Source organism: Rhopalosiphum maidis, chromosome 2 (assembly GCF_003676215.2).
Source record: "Rhopalosiphum maidis isolate BTI-1 chromosome 2, ASM367621v3, whole genome shotgun sequence".
NCBI classification, from domain to species: domain Eukaryota; kingdom Metazoa; phylum Arthropoda; class Insecta; order Hemiptera; family Aphididae; genus Rhopalosiphum; species Rhopalosiphum maidis.
The window spans coordinates 84,955,634-84,973,113 of record NC_040878.1 but is presented as its reverse complement, the minus strand read 5'-3'; the positions used below and the strand labels follow the sequence as shown (position 1 = coordinate 84,973,113).

Below are 17,480 nucleotides of genomic sequence, written 5' to 3'. Positions count from 1 at the left end.
TTTTTAAATCGTTGGATTGAACTCCTCTACTTAATTTTTTCCAATTCGAGCATTGTATACATAGTTATCTATACTCCTGCACAGTCGTAATTATTATCAAAAATTCTCCAACTCATTCGATTTTGGCCGTATAGTACAAGTCTGTAATTATTGATGCTATTGGTTTTCTACCTACAAGTTTTAAGACACTAAAAAGATATTACATCATATTATATAAGTGTCAAAAGGTTCGCGGATATAATAATATAGGTATATATATATATATATAGGCATATGTTCATTGTTCGTTAGCTAATTTAAATTTATATATAAGGTATATGGTATTGTGTGTGTGTATATATTCATAAATACAAAAAACATATCTAACATACGCTAATATTATTATTATATATTTATACGTATATATATATAGTGCGGTGTTATACTACGCGTATAATGCGTAAACATTATCATTGTGTATGAACTTTTGAAAGTCTTAACAAGTCGTGGCATAATGGATTGTAAGTTGTTGAAAATTCGTTACGCGAAAAGTTGTAAGATTATTTTGACAATACTTCTTCAGTTCTTCAGTGTACGTCCGTTTAAGTTCGGATATATATGTGTATAGACGTAAAGTGTATGTGTATTCGTCTATGTGACATTCGCCGGCTACTATCACTGCAGTCTAAGTATATTGCAATTTATACTTATAACATTGTTCTTATTATAACTCCTGTTTTTGAGAGAGAAAAAAGCAATATTGGTATGAAAGTTGTTCATTTGTTTATTTTTTATTTTTTTTGAGTTTTAAGTCGTACAGTTTTTCATTTTTTATTTTCGTTACCAGCTATCTGCAGTCGCGGAATTAGGGAAAAGGTTTTTGCACGAACACTTTAATTCGAGTATCTACATAAATTGTATTAATTTTTTTTTCTAATTATAAAAACCACAAAATTGCATGATATACAGTACACCCACCTATAATAAAATATAACCTATAGGTTATATTATACATTTTTTAACATCTTTTTATGATATGTATACATAAAATAAGCTTATTGATAGTATAGGCTATGCATTACTACGTTGTACCTATCAACATTTTAACAATAAATAGATGATAGAACAAAACTTTATTCATATTGCAAAATTTTATTTTAATACTCGGCGATTTTATATAAAATTAAAATAATAGAATTAATTTAAAATTAAAAAATAAATAAATAAATTATACTATTGTGTTCCAGTTCACAAAAGATTAAATACGCAACAACATAAATAATATAATACTTAATTAAATTATTATGTATATAAGTAAAATAATACAGTCGTGTTTTGTTATTGAGTAGGTACCATATTGGATGTGTTAAACTAGAAACCAGCGATAAATCTTTATAAAATAACATGATGAAAAACGATTCTGAGTGAAGACAGATCAACTATACGTTACAATAGGTACCTACATAAGGTAATTTTAACAAATTTTTGTAATTTTTGCTTCACTCGGAATCTAAAATTTATGAAATAAGTAATTGGATTTGAAATAAAATACTTACTAGGTTTAAAGAACAAATAAATTAAAGATTGAATAAGAATATTTTCTTTATTATTACAAAAAAACATAAAATATCAGTTTTACTACAATAAGGATAATTAAGTCATTTATGTTGAAGCTTAATTTCAAAAATAGTTGTAAATTATGATGTTTATTGGTTTTGAAAAGGCCTAGTTAATGTAACCGACGTAAATAATTCTAAAAAGTATTGTTAATAGTCCTGAAAAGGACAGTTAATATCGCTAATAACTATTGTTCTACATCAATAGATACAAATAAGAAAAAAAATGTATGAGCTATGAAAATTGAATTAGGTACAATATTATTTAAGTATATGGTTTAATATTTCTAATTTTAGTTTTGCTAATTATTTTAGGATAGGTTAGTACTAGTTTAAAATAATTTTGTTCTAATAAATATTTTGCACATTAAAACTTGTTCAGTTATAAACATTTTATGCTCTATATGCAATGAGTCATCAAGCAATTTTTTAATGATATTACTATTTTTTACTCGCTCAATTAATAGAAATATGTTTTTTTTTATGCAAATAGTTATATTATAATTATTTTCAAAAATATTTAAAATTATTAAAATAAATTATTATTATTATTATTATTATTATTATTATTTTATTATTTAAATAAAATATTTGATTGAATTTTAAGTCCACTTTCATTTTCAATCAAAGTATAATTTTTATTAAATAGATACCTATTTACCTATATGCAATTGCTTTTACCGTTTAAAATTTTATGAAATAATTAATTTTGATAATGGTCACAGTTATTTTGTTTCATACATTTATAACCGAAATGTCCTGCAAAGTATATCAAACAAAATAGTCCTCCAAAATAACATCATTATTTATATTTTCATTATATATTAATAGAATCCTTATCGGTTGATATAGAAGACAAAAATAAATTTGAAATATACCACATTATTCTGTGTCAGTTAATAAGAATACAATGTTATAAACTGTTAGAATTTATTTTCTATCGGGATCTTACCGGATCAAATATTATAGGATTTTACATGCAAAAATGCATAGTTCAAATTCAAATAATAGATTTTTTTAGATCAGTGAGCTTTTCTTTACGGGTATTCGAGGGTCCTCGAACCCAAATTCCTGATTTGAACATACCTAACGCAGGTAATCGTATTTGGGTCAATTAATATAGGTAGGTAGACAACAAAAATACGAAAACAATTATTATGGTGTAATTGTATTTTTAATGATTTCTCTCCGATTAGTCCGATTGTAAAACACATATATCATACATACAAATGTACAGTAAGTTTAAATTATGCTGGATTACGTAAAATTAATTAATTTAATGGTTCACTAAAATGTAATGGACCAATCAAGGGCCATTAAATCATGTTTAATTGAGACCATTATCTTACTATTGATTCATTACGTGCCTATACGACGTCCTATATAATATATATTTAGAGATTGTTAATGCGACCCGCAACAATTATAGGTGATAGGTACCTAAATACATTTAATAAATAAATAATAACGTACATTAGTACATTTAGGTTAACCCTATAGATACATAAGAATAAAATTGGTCAAAATATAATATTGAATAAATAAATATAATTTTTGTTTATTATTACAAGTTTTAGTTCAAAACTTTATTGATTAATTTTTGGAAATTTATTATTTCTATTAATATATTTTAATATTCAAGGCTATGAATTTAATGTATCATTATGAGTATTTCAGCATTTGCATGTTTTTTGTAAATTTAAAAAAAAAAATGAAATAAAACTAGTTAAAATTAGTTTTAAACTATCACATATTACATACAAACTAATTTTGCATATTTTCTTCGAATATTTTTTTTCCACAATTTAACATTAGTGAATAATCTAAATATTATTTTCTAGATTGTAATGGCCAATGAATGAAAATGCAAATAACATTTATTCCATACTACTTTTAAAGAAGTAAAAAGAATAATACTTTTAATAACACAATTATTATTTTAAACGATAATAAAAATTTAAACTAAACTATTTGCCAACTTGTAATTCATACAACAGTACTTATTATATTAAATTGACAGCCCCTGATCCCCATTTGTATTAAATTAAGAACAAACTAAAAATTAGTTACTAAATTAATTGTTTTAAATAAATTAATAAATAGTACACTAAGCTCTTCTTTGTTATATTTTATTCTACCTTTTCAAATGTTATGAAAATACAAAAATATAATATTGAATCTTTTATTTTGTTAAATTCTTCATTATTTAAATTTAAAATATTCAATTAACATCAATACTTTATAGTCTTGAAATTAAAATATTATCCAATTAATTTTTAATTATTATTATAAATATATTCTTAATCCTAATTAAATATTATACTTATTAACTCGTAGCAATAAGTTATAAAATAATATGGTAATACATCAAAGTGATAAAAATAACTACTATACCCTACCCAGCAAGAAAACACACCATGGCCTTAATTTCAGTTCTACTGTGCATCTTCATGTGATACCTTTGCATAGAAAACAGGTCTCAATGGTAGGGTGTCGTGTGAGAATGCACATCAGTATATCATCTTGCTGGACCAGATATATAAATGTGGTAAGTCATATACACTGTATAAAATGTTCAATCTAATTAACATTATCACTGTTCTTAACACAAAAAATATATAAATATAAATAAATGTTTTTAGAGTAGGCAAAACTATTGATTTTAAAATAAACAGAAAAACCATGATGTAAGACCAGAACTCTCTAGTCATTCTATAACACTGTACCATAATATATATTATAGGTATTATAGGATATACATTTATTATTGCTAGAAATAAACCAATTGGCCCATTTTTGTAGAGGTATAACTTAAGCACATCTGTAAATAATAAAATCAACAATGTTACAATGTAGTAAGCATGTTATTAAAAATATCAAACAAATGTTTACATAAAAACTTAAATAATACATAAAATAAAACTTAAATTAAATGTTAGGATGTGCAAAATAAAGACTAGAATTTGTTGACGTGCTGAGGTGCTTCAGTCTCCAAGGGATTGCCTTTTAGTATAGCCAATATCATGCTAAAACAAACAAAATTATTTTATTAATAAAACCATTTGAATGGTATTATTAGTATCGATTAAACACATAAACATACTAAAAATATTCAATGAATATATTAATTGAAATAAATTGTTATGTATTAAATAATATTAGTAAAAATTATTAAATCAAAATAAGTATATATTTATGATTCTAAGTTTCTGATTTAACAATATTACACATTGCTTTCAAAAGTTAATGAGTTATAAATATTAATCAATAAATATTTCAGCACATCTCATCAAAATATATAGTTTAATATACTCATAACGAATACTCTATTACAAATTATAATAATAAATACAATTATTATAACAAGATTTCTAATCCTAATAATTTAATGTTAACCGTCATGTGTCATCAGCGGTCATGCAATATAGTTTTTTATCAGCATACCAAACATATCTTTCAATATTATTCTTAATTTAATATAACATTGATTATATTACAGTGGACGCCGCTTATAAGACTCACGGATAAAAGGTTCAGTCGCTTATTAGACTCAAAATCATCTAGAACTGTCGGAATGTATCCAAATACATTATAAAAATTCAGTTATAAGACTTAAATTTCATAAAAAAAATGATAAAAAATAAATTGGTTTTCAAAAATTACATATTTTTTTGAGTTACTTCTGGTCTTGATTCGTGTTTTATATTGGGTGTATGTACAAATTTTATCGCATTTCACATTTTTCGCAATTATTGTATGTAATATATATTAAAGTAGATTAATATTAAAGCATAGTAAAATAAAATTCATCAATGTGTAATTAAAATTTTTTTTCCAACTTCACCTATAAGATTCATTTGGTTATAAGACTCACTTTGTGCTGGTCCCAAAGTGAGTCTTATAAGCGGTGTCCACTGTATTATACTTAAAAATAATAATAATTTTTATTACATCAAATGAATTATAATTATTCACACTATGCCACTACTTTTTTTATAGTAAGTAAATTATTGTAGTAGCACCGTAGCAAAGTTTATAATTTAAAACCATATTCATTTAATGTCACCAGCAGTCATATGGTGTGGTAGTAATGTTCAACTATGGGCACTAGAGGTAAAAAAAATATCCAAAATGAGAATTAGGAATAACTGATGGCGGTCACATGGCAGTTAACATGTTAGAATATAGAAAACCATATAAATCTATACATCATTGTAGACTTTTAAATAAGAATAAGATTCTGTTTTAACTGTATAAATAATTTTTACTTACAAGTATAAATAGAAGAAAAACGTAATAAGATACCATCCGGTAAATGTTACAAAATTACGCATATGCTTCTTTAATTGGCCACGGTGGTGAATCTCAGTTGGGTCAAATAAACCTGTATTTCCTCTAGGTATAGTGACAAATCTATAAATATTATTACAAAATAATTCTTTAAAAAAAAGTTGCCTTTTAAGTTTTAATATGTATCAAATACTTACTCATAAATGACCCATGCAGCAGCTGGAATATTTACAAGAGCCATCCACAAATTGCTATCAGTCAAAAATCCTATAACTATAATGGTTTGTGCAACAATTTTTGGTCTTACCCACTGAAAAAAGTATTAATTAAAAAAATTAATTATAAAATCCTTAAAATTAAAAACATATAAGACTGCTAATTTTTATATACAGTATGGATATTAATTTTTACACTGAAAAAAAAGAAAAAGAAATGATAAAAACTTTTACAAAAACCTTGCAGAATCATAAACAGATAATATCATATCTCAAAAACTAATTATTTTAATACTTTTAAGTGAATAAAAATAAATACTTCATCAATGAAAAACTGACTTCTATTAATATTAAATGATAAATTATTAGTTATTTGTATCATAGAAAAGTTAAACTATAGAAAAAAAAAGTATTAAACAATACAATATTAATTTAAATATTTAGTAGAAATAGGCTTAAAACATCTACAGTCTATAGATAAGATTATTATCTCGTGTTTTCATTATTTCTTTTTAAACACTTAAAACTGAACAGTTAATATGTATACTTACAAAATTCAGTCTGTTACAACATTCTTGAGCATTTAAATAATCACATTCGAGATCTGACAGTGTTATTATCTTTATAAAATAATTGCTAAGGAAAATAATAATAAGATACAAACTATACAATTATACAAATATAATAAAATAAATATACCCGATTGCTTACAGACATCATAAGATAATATAAATTTTTAAATATATTACTCGAGTTCATCCAATGGAGGCTTCTTCGCTTAATGAATCGTGTCCTTTATAACATTCAATTATCATTCAACATAAATGAACAGTACAATAAAAAAACTTAAAATTAAATAAAATAAACTTTTAATAAAATATTGTTAACGTTGGTAGATGGCTATTATGACATTAATTATTTATGGTATTAGTTAACTATGCTTTAACCAGTCCAATTCATCTCACCACTTATTAACAGTTCCAATTTTTTTTTTTTTATTTGGAACTATTACTGAGTGTCAAGACGGTTATACTTACACTGAAAATACTACCTATAAAAAAAAAAATCATAAATTAATTTGATTAATTCTTTTTTGTTGTGAACTTTTAGAATTAGGTATAACTGAACGTTTATTTATTTGAAAAAATAAATATCTTTAGCAACCTGTTTGTACAATTTAGGTACCTATGTCGTTAAAATTGCTTATTTTTAGAATATTATTTTAATAGGCCTTAGCATATTATTTCATTTTTGTCGCAAATACCTATTGTTGGTTACAGTTCACTTTCATTTAAATATGTCTAGCAAGTGTCTTCTTTATAAATTATGCAGCGGTATAAATATCTCATTAATGAGTTAATTTAGAGTTTTAGTAGTTACAAAACAAATAAAACACATAACGACAAAACAGTATATACTGTAAGATATTAATCAACCAAACTGATAGTTTGATCACAGAAATAACAAACTTGAATTACAGTTTTATATGATAGATTGTGGCAAAAGACTAAGATGATCGCTGATGCGAATAGTAAAAGAACTATGTCACATTTATTTACAAATTGTTCCACACATATCGAGTAAATACGATTAATATACTTCCCGAATTATTAATACTTAGTTTTCAGTTCTAATTTCAACTAATGTAACTACGAATAGATTAATATACATCTTATTAGGCCATAGACTATAACATACCTACTGGCAGATATAAAGTTAAGTATAAGTAGCATACTTAACAAGTGCCTTATTTAATATAGCCAACAAACATTAAAACATAATATTAAACGAGCAAAGCAGAAGACAATAACATTATGGTGGCTGATAAAAGGATACAGAGTAAACCATGAGGAATAACAATGCTCCAGTCATGAACATGGAAAACGCATATATCAAAATTTCCCACATTATAATATCAGTGATTTAACTCAAGACGTTTTTTCCTCGGCGGTTTGAACTAATGCAATACGTATGCAAAATAACTGCTAAACGAGATTCACAGCATTCTTGAAAATTTTACCTCAAGCATCCGACGGCCACAAGTGAAACGCGAAACTCGATCGGTGTTCAGTATGGTCTTATAAAACATACGAACGTTGAAAAGATTATATTGACGCGATATGAATTTAATTACGCGTAAGAAAAACAAAAAGAACGAGCGTTGGTCAAAAAATTTAAAAAATAATAAATATTAAAATAAGATGAGAATAAAAAAATCCGAGCGTTGATTAATCATTGTTTGGTGATAATACAACAATCGTGTTATCATTGTTCTGAGATATTATTATTGTTTTGATTGTCCGCCACTTCAACCATGGTATATGCTATACCCAGTCCGTGGTACAATATTGTTCGGGTTCTCAATCATTGAAAAGAGATTTTAAACATTCTCAATTTACATACGACCGGGTAGATCTTTTAATGGTTTTAAACACAATTTAAAATCGATCTAAATAGTTATTTACTTTTAATTTTTAAAAGATGTCAGTCCATGCCATGACTCGACAGATCTACCCGGTCAGGTTGTGTTACTGTTCAGTAGTTCTTATTTTCACCACACGCATACAGCGCTAGTAGTAAGTAGGGCCATATTTTACTGTTGGTAGGTTTATGCCTATGGTATAATATCCTGCATCAGTGGTGGCCAAACTTTTTTTATCTCGGGCCTTTTTTTTACGTAAATATAAAATATTATAAAGTTCATTCGAGACAGATATTAAATGATGGCGGGCCGTAGTTTGGCCACCACTGTCCTACATGATAGAATTTATGAACATACATTTAATATAAGTAATAAATATATTTATTTAGATATATATTATTAAGGGATAGTAATAGGGAAATTAAAAAACAACTAATCATCTTCAACACTCTTTAAATAATCTTCAAGCCCAGCCAATTACCTAAATTATTATAGATACGAGGTCTAATCAAAAAGTATCGAGACTGTTAAAAAAAAAAAATATTAGATAAATTTATTTACATTCAATCTCCTTTAAAGTATGCTTCTTCTGAGTCCATACATGTTCTCTAACGTTCCTGCCATTTTTGAAAACACCTGCGGAAGTCATTTTTAGAAACTCCTCGCAGCTGCTCCATCGCATTTTGTTTTATTTCATCTACATCTTGAAAACGTTTACCCTTAAGCGCCATTTTTATTTTTGGGAATAAAAAAAAATCACATGGAGCTAGGTCTGGTGAATAGGGGGGTTGAGAAACAACTGGGATACCATGTTTGGCCAAAAACTGCTGCACAACATGGGCTGAATGGGCTGGTGCATTATTGTGATGCAATTTCCAACTACCAGACTCTTTAAACTCGGGTTTTTTTCTTCGTACAGCGTCTCGTAAACGGCGAAGAACATCAATGTAGTACTCCTTTGTTATGGTCTGTCCTTTTGGAGCATATTCATGATGAACAACACCTTGGTAGTCAAAAAAACGGTCAACATGACCTTCACTTGACTCCGAACTTGACGAGCTTTTTGGGTCGTGGTAAATCAGGTGTCTTTCACTGCGAAGATTGTACTTTTGTTTCTGGATCGTAGCCATATACCCAAGTCTCGTCACCAGTAGCCATTTTTCCCAGTTTATGGCAAAATTTAATGCACACTCGTTGTTCTGTATTTTCGCTCATTATGAAATCCGACGGGACGTAAAAACACACTTGACTTAATCGCACCTAGAAGCCGACTGAGGCAATTTTAATCTAATCTATGTCTAATATATTTTCCCAACATATAAAGTTAGATTAATATAGTACGTGCAAGTTCATACTCAAACTGGTTTACGATTAATCGTATCAGTCTCGATATTTTTTGATTAGACCTCGTATTTTATGAATGACATTAAAAGGCTATAATTGAATATGTGATCTACCTACCTTATATAATAAGTACAACTATTTTTATAATTTATAAAAATATTACATCGTAATGTTATTTAAATAATAACATTTATTTATATATTTATAAAAGAAATAGACAAGGGCGGATCCAGACTAAGATAACAGGGGAGGGGGGCGATTTTTAAAAGGCACACATTAATTTTGATAAAGTATTTATTTAGGTACATACATTTTACTTTCCACAGGCTCGCATAGAACAAAAAAAATAGTTTTTATAATAATAGTAATAGAAAAAATATATCACTATAATTTTGTTATACCCTTGTAGTAAAATTACGTCAAAAACTAAGATCAGGGACTTCAAACTATTTTTTTTAGAGAGAACGGGGGGGGGGCTATCGCCCCGATCACTCCCCTCCAAATGGATCCAACACTGGAAATAAGCCACAATGTATTCACTGTTATTGTGCATTAACTTTACCTGGAACAAAAATGACTCAAATTAATATTTATCAGGTTGTTAGTTTCAAATTGTTATTTGTTAACCATTTCTACAATAGCTGCCAGTCAATAAAAAAATATTACAATAGACATTACAATTTTTTATGTTACCAATATTTTTGAACAATTATATCTGCATTTTGCACATTCACTGATTTATCTTCAAATTTTTAGAACTTAAAATAATCAATATAAAATATCCATAATAAAAAGACCAAAGATGTTATTTCTTCAAACTTCATTAATTCAATTATTATAATTTATAATAAATTCAATTTACTCCGCAATTTATAATGTTTTATGACTATTATATATCGTACATATTTTTCAGTAGGGGGGGGGGGCTAGCGAGGAGGCTAACTTCCGAAATAAAAAAACGATAATTTTTTAAAACACATTCAAATTCAGTGCCTTAAAATACACATTAAAAAAAAAAAAAAATTTAAAAACGAGCTTGGGCCGTAAACTAGATTTGTTCCCTATTTTTTTTTTAAATATTATTTTTTATAATCAAGTTATTCAAATATTAAGATTTTTAAATTTAAAGTAAAATAAATACTTACACACACTTTATTGTCGTCAACCCCTGAAGTTCATTTTGTAATAATTTGATCAGTAAAGTGGTTAGCACAAACTATTGAATTTTGGGTAACAACAAGATCCTTTCGAGGTAACACATTCATCCATTTTTCCTCAAAATTTCATTTTTTGGAAAAGAGAAAGTAGATACAAGATTATCAGGGTTAGACTTATATCCCATATTTAGCATCCAACAATGCAGCACGAACATTATTATTATTAACATTATTATTTTTGGCATTATTCAGTATTCACTATGGTAAAATATTGGACTATAATTAAAAGAAATATTATAAAACAAATTTTGCATTGTCGAGTTACATAACTCATAGCTCTATAATTTTATACTTAAATATGGAACTAATGCAAAGCAGAAAAATTTAATTAACTCTCGTTGTTCATTATATACCTACCATATATCTAACTTAAATTACAAAAACCTTTAATTTTTATAATAATAATTTATTTATAATAAATTTAATTTAAATCATATAATATAATTCTAATAATAATAAGATTATAAGAAAAATATTAATTTCAGTCAATCGCAATAGCAAATGATAATTGAGATTTGGCAATATCGAATAATATATATTATATTAATACAACTTACTGTAATGACCCTACATACTACTAGCGTTCTACAAATGTGGCGATATTATGTACTAAAACCGTTACGAGTTCTGACCGCAGCAGCAAGCTATGAATGCAATTTAGCGCGACCGATAGCTGCAAACCTGTATATCTAAAACCAGGGGTCACCAATTAATATTATTGAAGGGCCACATAAGGAATCTAAAATTTTTGCGGTCCATCAAAATCCTTAAATACATATTTACATTATTTAAAAACCAATAATAAAATAATTATTTACAATCATAACACATACAATTTTGTCGTAATATGTGTTATTTATTCTTTGCTTGCGACCCGGACAAAATGTGTTGGCAGGCTGTATGAAGGTGGCGGGCCGCCATTTGGTGACTCGTGTCTTAAACCAGTGTTTCCCAACTGGTGTTCCACGGAACCAAAGGTTTCCGTCAGCCGGTGCCAAGGATTTCGTGAGAAATTTGGGAAAATATAATTTTATTAATAATATTTTTGATTTGAACTATGATTCTAACATAGAATGGCTCAAAAAATTATATGGGGTTACACAAAACGTTCAAGCTCCTGCAAAGGTTCCGCGAGTAAAAGAAGTTGGGAAACACTGTCTTAAACCATGTTGGCAGCATTGTAGCAATACAATGTCGATAGGAATGTAGTGGCGGCAATATGCAATACATATATATATACAATCAAATATAAGCCAAACGCTAAACGCTCACTCAGTCACATTTTTATTTTTGCCAGCAGCGTGGTTTTGGATCGTCATAGGACGCCGAAGTTTCATTAAAATAAAACCCAGAAATGAAGTAAGTATATTAACTTATAAATTATAATTTATACAATTAGTCATTGTTAGGCACATAGGCACACTAACACTGACAAATAAACCTATAGTTTTACCACAAACCCATCACTAAGTAAACTGGGTATTAGTTTAAGCTAAAGCAAGTATTTTTTTTTTTTTTTTTGTAGTTAACTGTTACAGTCTTGTAAATTTTTGGTTTTATTTTTTTATCACAATATTTGACTCAGTGGCGACAAAATATATATTTACAATTTATTGTCATAGGAGAATTTAATAGGTAAGGAATCACCTTTGTCATTAAGTGTGCAAATTTACATTAATGTAACCTGAAGGGAATCAAAATTTGATGTAGAGGTGTATAATGACACTTCAAAGGTAAAATGTTGGAATTTAAGTTAACCACTGTTTATTATTAGTATGTTATTTTTAAAATTATTCTTTGATTACAAAGTAAAAATTTGTAGAAATAAATATATAACTAAGTACCTATATTAAACATCAAATTAAAAACTATTGAAGAATTAATAACTACTTTTATTTAGGTATCAATAATAAATTTCGATTCACATAATTTACTTTTTGGAAATATCTATAACTTACTGTTTACACAGTAATTCAAATTTTCAAATTCTCATCTACCCCATAATCGTTTAATTGGACATCTGATAGTCTAGTTCAGAAGTTTTCAACTTTTCTAGTATGCAAACCACACATTTTGTAAAATTATTTTTGAGGTACACTTATAACATACCTTTTTACATATATATATAAAATTGTTTATTAAGAAAAAAACAAGGGCTTTGCACCCAAATCATTTATTAGGGTTTCGGGTGCTGGATGTATTCAGGTGTTCAAACACCGGAATAATAAATTTAAACAAATGTTTGGACGTTATTACTCAAGTTAATATTGGTTAGTACGGGTGTTCAGTAATCTAAAAAAACCACAACTTTTTATTGAAGGTTGACCCCAATATTATATGTTCCTATATATTTCTAAATACCTTCTTATACCATATTATTATATATGTTTCAGTATCAAATTATAATGGAGAAACGTACACAAATAAATTTAGAGAAATTTGATAGTTTAATACCTATAAATAAAAATATTTCTGTTGAAGCCGAAAACAATCAACAATTAATAAATAATGATATTTACATTAAAAAAGAGCCAGAAAACAACACTAATTATTGGTAAATAATTTATTAACTATTATTTTATCATTTTATAGTTCACTTATTTCAACTAATTTTTCAGTACTTCTGATGAAGAAACAGAACATGTTAACCAGTGCACAAGTACAATTAAAATTGAAAGAGATGAACTTAACGGTTATATGTTTGAAAGTATAATAGAAGTAATTGACACCCAATTAACAGAAAAAAATGTTCATGGTGCTAATCCAATAGTAAATGTTAATGATGATCGTTCTACTATTGTTAATGATTGTTCAACTGTTAGTGAACAGTTACACAATGAAAAGAATCAATACCAGTGTAATATATGTAATAAGCAATTTCATGACAAATATAACTTAGAAGTTCACAAATCATTTCATGCAAATATCAAGAAATTTGAATGTACTGCTTGTGGTGTGCAATTTTTGGATTTATCTGATCTTAAAAGTCATTTGATATCTCATATAGACCATGATATACAATTGATTGAAAATCAATTTGTCCAACAAGAATGTAATAGTAATTTATGGTATGCAAAATAATAATCTTAATTTTTTCACTGTTTATAGTTCCTTTTTTATTTTTTTTATAGTAATAATATTACCACACTTGAAGGAATAAAGAAAAGTTGTCACGACAGTGGAGTTCCTATTCAAAATGAAATAATTATCAAAATTACATTGGGGTGTTCAGTTGTTCAAATTGAACAACCAAACATTGAAAATTCTTTATTAACTGAAGTTAATAGTATTGATTCAAGAAATAGTGTTGATTCAGATTTAAATGTTATAAATGCAGTTAATTCTGTTGCTCTAGTACATCATGAATCTGTTAATGTAGCTGAATCATTTAATGCAAGTTCAGGTAATTCAAAAGAACATAAAAATGATAAAGTTTATGAATGCTCAAAATGCAGTAGATTATTTTATGATCGTTCAAGTATTATAAATCATCTCAACCCTGATAAATATCATTGTACCAACTGTTGTAAGTACATTGATATTTTGTCTTCTTTGAAATATCCTGTTAGCTTTAAACCAGGATCACCAGTATATTTTGAATGTAATGAATGTTACAATGAGTTTTATACACTCAAGAGCTTTAGTAAATATAAAAGTGCACAAAGTAAAAAAAATAATGACAGGCCATACGAGTGTGGTGTTTGTCTAAAAACACATATAAATTGTTATCACTTTGCTGCTCATCAACGGTTACATAAAGGTGAGAGACCATACCGGTGTTATGTTTGTAATAAACTTTTTCATGCCAGGTTTAATTTAGAAGCTCACTTGTTTTCGCACCAAAACATCAAAAGATTTGAGTGCTCTTTGTGCTCAAAAATGTTCCTTAAATTAAAGTATCTCAAAATTCATACAAGATCACATTATTCTTTCAAACATAAATGCAACATATGTGGTAAAGAATTTGAATCATTGAATTCTTTGCAAATGCATCAGAATTTCCATTTTAAATACAAACCACATACATGTATTAAATGTGGCAAATCATTTTCAAAACTTCAATCTTTTACACAACATTTGAAAAGGCACAGTGATTTAAAAACATTCAAATGTGTTATGTGTGATAAAAGTTTTAGAACTTATTTTGATTTTATATGTCATAAAAGAGAATCTAATGGAGAAAAGCCTTACAAGTGTGATATTTGTGAAGATGAATTTACTCAATTAATCGATTGGAAAAAACACAGAAAAACACATCATGGTAATAAAATGTTTGAATGCGACAAATGCCATAAAAAGTTTGTCAGTAAACTTAGTATAAGAGTACATTTAAAAACACACAAAGAATGGAAAGAACATACATGTAAAGTATGTAATAAAAAATTTGCAAATAAACATAATTTATATGTACATGAAAAAATTCATAAAGATTTTAAACAATATGTTTGTAACATATGTAAAAAGAGTTTTATTTCTCATCGTAATTTTACTCGTCATTTAAATCAACACACAGGTGTCAAGCCAAACCAGTGTAATTGCGAGAAAACATATTCATCAGTTCAATCTCTAAATAGATGCAAAAAAGATAATTATACATGTGATATTTGTAATAAATCTTATAGTAACCCTGAAGAACTCAAGGTTCACAAGACTACACATGAAGAATCTACGTGGAAGAAATATGTATGCCAATTATGTGACAAAGCATTTAGCAAACCTGTATTATTGAGAAATCATGATTTAACTCATCTGAATGATAAATCACACAAATGAACATTTGCCCAAAGTCTTTTATAACTCAAACAGCTCTAAAACTTCTTAAAAGACAGCATACTGGTGAAAAACCATACAATTGCAAATCATGTACTAAGTCATACCCACAAATTAGTTCATTAGTTCGACACGAAGCTAGAGTACACAAATAAATATTTTAAGATGTTCATTCAATTTAAAGTTCAAACATTAAACATAAATGAGTCAAATGGATTCTTCATAACATACAATTTTCAATGTTATGTGTTGGTACAACAGAGATAATGCACAAGGGTATGATATCCTCTTAAGTTGGAATTTTTATACTTATTTAGAGCTAATTTTTGTCGAATTTATACAATTGCAAATATTATTTGAGTATTAATTAAAAGAAATCAAATGTTTTGTGGTTATACATAGAAAAAAAAATGTATAATACCTAAATTGAAATTAATTTAACGTAATTGAATATAATTTTTTTTTTTTTAGAATAATTGTTTGTAAAATAAATTTTACTTATTTTATTATTAATATATTAATTTAGCTGTACATTAAAAAAAAAACTTATATTATGTAAGCATAATAATGTAAAATTGAACTATTTTGATTTTGTAATGCATAAGTACAGTAGCACTCCGATTATCCAAACGTCTATCAATCGGACGTCCTTTTAATTAGACAAGAAAAAAGATTTTAATGGCTTAAAAATTTCTTTTTTTTTTTAAAAAATATGTTATTGTATTTATAGCTTATTCTTTTTCAGTTAAATATTATAATAAAATTACAAACAAATGATTGTATAATAATACTGAAAATAATAAGCTATAAATACAATAACATATTTTTTAAAAGAAAAAAGAAATTTTTAAGCCGTTAAATCTTTTTTCTCTTCCTGTTGATAGGCGTTCGGATAATCAGAGTAATACTGTACCTATTTGAAGAGATAATGTAAAATATAAGTAGGTATTCAAAATTAAAATAAATTATTTAACTAATTATGTGTAATATAATTCTAAATATTCTATTTTATGTATACATAGTATTTAAATGTTGTTTAATGTTATACTATAATAATAACTCATTAGTGGTAATTTTTTTATCAGTATGACTGAAAACAATATTGTGCACTAATAAATGTGGTTTATGTAAAAAAAATTGTATTGGTTTATTAATTTTAAATAAAATAACGGATATTTATTATTTCCATATAATTATACTAACTATACTAAAAAAAAAAAAAAAGGTTATTTAATCATATGATGTCCCGGTTTGGTGGTTTTAAAATCTAACAACCTTATTTATATACAATGAAACCTGTATATAATGGACAATCACGGGAGCAAAATAATATTGTCCGTTATAGACAGGTTTCAGTGTTTTAGAAGTAAAATTAGAAACATCTGTTGAAGGGTAAATGAAAATTTTGTATGTATATTATATTAATATTTTACATATTATACATTATAAATTTAATTTTAATATTTATTAACATGTTTACAATTAGACAAATCGCTAGACTCTTTATAACAAACAATGTTCACCTTTTGTTTAAACTTGAAAGATTTACGCAGTATAATATGTGCCATTGCTAAGAAAAATATGTAAAATTTGACTATGAACTAATAGAAACTGAATAAAAACATTA

General features: G+C 26.5%; 2 protein-coding genes across 2 annotated transcripts; one reads left to right on the top strand and one right to left on the bottom strand.

The window, feature by feature from the left end:
- Window positions 1-4,438: 4,438 nt before the first annotated feature.
- LOC113552734 (protein cornichon homolog 4) lies at window positions 4,439-8,328 on the bottom strand. Its single transcript, XM_026955607.1, has 5 exons — window positions 7,937-8,328; window positions 6,652-6,720; window positions 6,083-6,195; window positions 5,868-6,008; window positions 4,439-4,621 (listed from the first exon to the last, which is right to left on the bottom strand). Exons 1-5 carry the CDS (start codon window positions 8,006-8,008, stop codon window positions 4,552-4,554), a joined length of 465 nt encoding a protein of 154 aa, XP_026811408.1. The 5' UTR covers window positions 8,009-8,328; the 3' UTR covers window positions 4,439-4,551.
- A 5,160-nt stretch (window positions 8,329-13,488) lies between these two features.
- On the top strand, window positions 13,489-16,073 carry LOC113552627 (zinc finger protein 431-like). Its single transcript, XM_026955475.1, is given in 4 exon segments — window positions 13,489-13,637; window positions 13,702-14,151; window positions 14,215-15,851; window positions 15,854-16,073. Coding segments are annotated over 4 exon segments (2,391 nt in total). The 3' UTR covers window positions 16,009-16,073.
- Window positions 16,074-17,480: the final 1,407 nt, after the last annotated feature.

Bases quoted from the DNA above. Each gene is read 5' to 3' on its own strand.
- LOC113552734 (XM_026955607.1), bottom strand. From the start codon at position 8,008: ATGTGGGAAATTTTGATATATGCGTTTTCCATGTTCATGACTGGAGCA. The intron at 6,196-6,651 runs GTAAGTATACAT...TACTTTTTTCAG, and splicing joins GTTGTAACAGACTGAATTTT to TGGGTAAGACCAAAAATTGT. The intron at 4,622-5,867 runs GTAAGTAAAAAT...TGTTTGTTTTAG, and splicing joins TTTTTCTTCTATTTATACTT to CATGATATTGGCTATACTAA.